Raw genomic sequence first — 4848 nt, forward strand, 5'->3', positions numbered from 1 at the left:
TTTATTTATAAAAGTATATATGTAAGATTATTTCATGATCCTTCCTTCTGACACACATTAGCATTAGGCCATTGATGTTAGCAACAGAACACAGCTCTTATTTTGCTTTGTGTGTTATTTTAATCATTACTCCCTTTATTGTTTTAATAGGCAGAGAGCTCCAAAGACAGCTCTTATTACCAGATGTTTATAGAGGTTTTTTGTTGTTGTTTTTTTCCTGTTAGAGAAGTATTAAAAAATAAAGTCAGATGTCAAGGCAAGTTAATCTATTAGCTTTATTTGTACAGCTCTTCTTTTTTAATTTTCACTATTAATCTCAGGGGGGGAAATAAGTACAGGAACCAGTTTCTTTCCTGTGAATAAGACAAATTCCTACAGAACATCGATTTTTAGTGGTAGTTTTTATTTTTCTATCCTTTCACTCCAAAATTACTTTACTATTTGCTATAAAAGTGATTAATGTGCTCTCTTGCAAACCCACCAAATGTAGGTTTGTACCCATCTTGTTTGCTTCTCTTTCTCTGCAGGCACTCCATCTGCACTGTATACATTGAAGTGCTTCCTCCAAATAATCAGAGCCCTCCCCGCTTCCCACAGCTGATGTACAGCCTTGAGATTAGTGAAGCCATGAGGATTGGAGCTGTTTTATTAAATCTACAGGTATGCCTTTTGTTACCTATAGAAAAAAATGTAGTGACATCCTTGGGGAGTATGAACTTTATGTTTGTTCACAGAGAGAAAAAGCATCATGCCTGTTTACATTATAGCAAATGAAAATTCCATCTGGAAAGTCAAGCAGGGTAATATGGATAAAGGGTTTTCACAGCTAATCTATTCTATTGATTGCTACAATTGAAGAACTAATGTTTGGCTGGCAGGGATTAGCTGCAATCATTACAGGAAAGAATGAAAAGATTGGAAACATGTACTTGAATATTTTGTACTTTGCATGCAAAGAGTCTGCAGCTGACTATTATTTTCTGTCTTAGATTCTTTTGCCCCAGCAGGATTGACTTTTGCTGCACTGTTGAATTGGGGAAATAACCTTAAAGTGAATAGCTGATGGTAGACTTTCTAATTCTGAAGCAGCTTCTACTTCAGTCTCTGGCCATGAGCAAATCTTTTCATTGTTGTTTCTCGTGTTGTTCTTTCAGATGACAGTGTAGGGCTAGCTGATATTTCCATTTATAACTCAGAAGCATGAGCATTTAAGTTATTTGCCAAATGATAATTTGATTTTTGGTATTTATGTATTCTCAACCAAAGCATATTTGGCCAGAAAAGACTGTCCCTTTGACTGAATATACAGCTTTATGTTGTACGACGTATAGTTTCAATACCTGTCACGTGGTGTAGAAATCACATAGAAGTATTCACCACTATATAATTTACCTATAGATGCTCAGAGAACAGGATTTGCTGATCTTAGAATTTGGAAGTTAGGTTTGGAAAGATTTGACTGTGACCAAGTTAGAGAAAATCTAGCATCAGTTCTTACCATTAGATGAAGTACTACAAGGCACAGTGACATCTCACTCAAAGGCCATTTGATAGTTATATCCTTGCACTCAAATATTGACAATATAAAAGTGAAGATACTGTAGATTGCTTATATTAGGAAGGAAAGAAAAATAATCAAGTGCATGACCCTCATTTTGTAGATTTAGAAACTAAATCCTACATAAAGCAGCTGATTCCTAGGGTCATATTATTCAGTCCACTTAGTTTCCAAAACTGAACTCTTTCTATTTTATCCCACAGATTTTCTATGGTGGCCAGAATTCTGTCTGGCATTACTAAATATTTTTCTGTATTTCTATTCTAGCATATATGCTCTTACTTTTCTAGATTTTGCTTTTTTGTTTATTTTACATTAAAATATGTAGTAAATGAAATTATATGGAGATAAAGTAATAGTACAGAAATGTTGGGCAATTTGATAGAAAAATAAAAGGGAAAACAAGTCCTATAATTTCTTTAAAAGGAGAATAAACTAGTGAAATTATTTTAATAATAAAGAATAGAAATCAATATGCACATTAAATTAAAAATGAAAATCTCTTCACTTACACAGTGATTCATTTACTGAAGCAAAGTAAGAGAAAAATAAGAGAAAGTTAAAAAGGAAAATGTTAGATTGGAAAGGTTCAGACCAAGAAATTTTAAACATTTTACACTTTAACATTCTTTTAGACTGTATATGATTTATTTTTTTCTGTGAGATAAGTTATTATATTACTTGTATGACAGCTCAGATTTAATCTCAATAAATCTCAGAAAGATATAGGAACCATATTATAGGAGAATAATTCTACCTGTGAGTCAAAGATGAAAAAGAGTTGGCCTTTTTTATATCTCAAATTTTTCTGGTACAAAGGCAGAAAAAATACCTGAAATGACATTTCTGTTCACCCTTTGTACTTCTGGTAGAAGCAGAAGAAAAGGTGAAAATTGCAGTGGCGGTCTCGGTTAGGAAGAACTAGGATGGCATCATCAAGGTATTCTTCATAAGCCACCAACCACACACTTTGGTTCATGATCAACTGAGATTGAATTTGAACTGGTAACCTAAAATTTGAAAAGCTTCGCTTAAATTACTGTTCTATAGACTTCTACTAAGAGGAAGCTCTAGAGGTACTTCACAGTACCACCAACTTCATCCTTTTCAAGCATGCAGCTCTACCCATGACTCACTCACCACACAGTACAGACAGAAAGGATTTGTAAGGAAGCATATTTACAAAGGTGAGGTCACTGAACTCAAAATAAACTGTATGAATGGATCTCAAAATAGCTGCCCTTCAGACAACTGTCTTTGTCCCCCACCCACCCACTTTCATTGTATTTGAAAGATGTTTGGGAGTGCATGCATAATTTCTTTTAGCAATATTAGCAGGAGGTTGGGCCCTATGACATGGAGGTTAAAATTATCCTAAATGTCCAATTTTTCCAAAATGTTATACAACTGCATAATCCATAATATTAGTCACCACTTCTCTCCTCCATTGGGTCCCAGGGTTCTGCAATATGCTACAATGCTTCACTTCACAAAACTCACCGTGTCAAAGGAAATTGTTCATGAAATTGTGGAGACTGGCAAGTCCCAAATCTGTAGTTCAGAGATCATCTGGAATATTCTCCTTATTCATGTAATCTCACTTGCTAAAGACCCTAAATTGATAGGTCAGCTGACAGTCTATTGATGCAGAGATTAGGGGAGATGGTGAATCAGGTCAGATCTAGGGTAGAAAACCCCGTGAAGATCCAGGGTAAGAGCGTGAACTTTGACAAAGCAGTCACGTAAATTGGACTCAGATCAGGCTCGCAAAGAAAACTAACGGTGGTGACTTGAGTCACACCCTTTAATAAGAAGGGTTCATATTCACAGACATGATTTTTGTTGTTAAGTATATCCAAATTGGACTCATAACACTCTGTATAGCGTCTCCGAGGAGCAACTGATGGGTTTGAACTGCTGACCTTGTAGTTAGCAGTCCATTGCTTACCCTACAACACTACACAAGAACTCCATCACAGATATATTGCCTAGGAGTTACAGTACTTCATAGACTGGAACATATGGCTGGAATGGTTATGGTAGATAATAAGCTACCCTGCAGAGAGGCTATGGTTTTTCTTAGTGTATTTGCCTTTGGCTGATAGTGTTCAGAGGATGAAATGTTACCTATTGCTCTGATTTTTCAAATCTCTTATGCTGATTAGGATAATTATTCAGTGGCTTTTTTCCCCTCTGAATATGGTACAAAGTATGTTTATATATAGTTCTAATCTACCAGCGAAGTTTGTTACAGTGGCTTGCTGGAGACAGGTTCCCCCAGGCACAGAAACTCCATGTTCAGAAACATTACATTGGTAGCTTCAAGTTGGTCATAGTGGGGGAATAAATGCCACAGAAATTGACAAAAGCTACAAAGCAGTACACGCTCATACACACACACACTCATACTGTAACTTCCTCAAATATTTAAATTACTTGAACATATTGACTCTAACAATTTCCTCCATCTTTATCCCACTAAAAGTTTGAACAATTTTTATCACATTAAAGATGAGTCAATGCTACCATGTAGAACTATGGATTGTACTTTAATACAAAAAGTCTTATATTTGTCTTATTTTTGAATGAGAATCATTTTCTTCTAGATTATGCTTATACATGGTCCACATTACCTTTGCTTACTTTACCCAAACCTCACTATTAACATACATCTCCCTTCTTATATATAAAATGAAATTTTATGTATCATTAGTCATCATCATGATCATGATCATTCTAATAAAAGTATAGTAGCTAACATGTATAAGTCCTGGTGTGGCACTGTAGGATAAGCATTTGAGTACTAACCACAAGTTAGCAGTTTAAATCTACCACCTGTTCCTTAGAAACCCTCCACAGGATTGCTCTGAGTTGGAAATGTCTTAACAATACTTAACAACAGAAATGAACAAGGTTCTGGGAATTGATGTCATAAAAATGGAAATCTTTCAACAAATGATTGCAGCCCTGGAGATGTTCACTCATCTCTGCAAGAAATTGGAAGACAGAAACCTGACCACCCAATTGGAAGAGATCCATGTTTGTGACCATGTGAAAAGAAGATGATCTAATAGAATGTGGAAAGTATTGAGCAATGTCATTAATAGCACAAGGGAAATTTTGCTGAAGATAATTTTAAAATAGCTGCCAAAATACATTAATATAGAATGGAGAAAAATTTAAGCTGAATTCAGAAGAGTACCTGGAGTGAAGGATATCATTGTTGATGTCAAGTGGATGTTGTGCTTTATTGACTATGCAAAGGCTTTTGGCTATGTGAATCATGACAA

General features: G+C 35.3%; 1 protein-coding gene across 3 annotated transcripts in view; it reads left to right on the forward strand.

The window, feature by feature from the left end:
• The window catches only part of PCDH15 (protocadherin-related 15), a 1066306-nt gene that overhangs the window by 659154 nt on the left and 402304 nt on the right, over positions 1-4848 (forward strand). For all 3 annotated transcript variants that reach the window (XM_006831105.1, XM_006831106.1, XM_006831104.1), the window contains one exon: positions 528-660. In XM_006831105.1, the coding sequence (XP_006831168.1) occupies positions 528-660 (133 nt within the window). The remainder of the gene's footprint in view (positions 1-527; positions 661-4848) is intronic.

This window comes from Chrysochloris asiatica, unplaced genomic scaffold (assembly GCF_000296735.1).
Source record: "Chrysochloris asiatica unplaced genomic scaffold, ChrAsi1.0 scaffold00003, whole genome shotgun sequence".
Lineage (NCBI taxonomy): Eukaryota > Metazoa > Chordata > Mammalia > Afrosoricida > Chrysochloridae > Chrysochloris > Chrysochloris asiatica.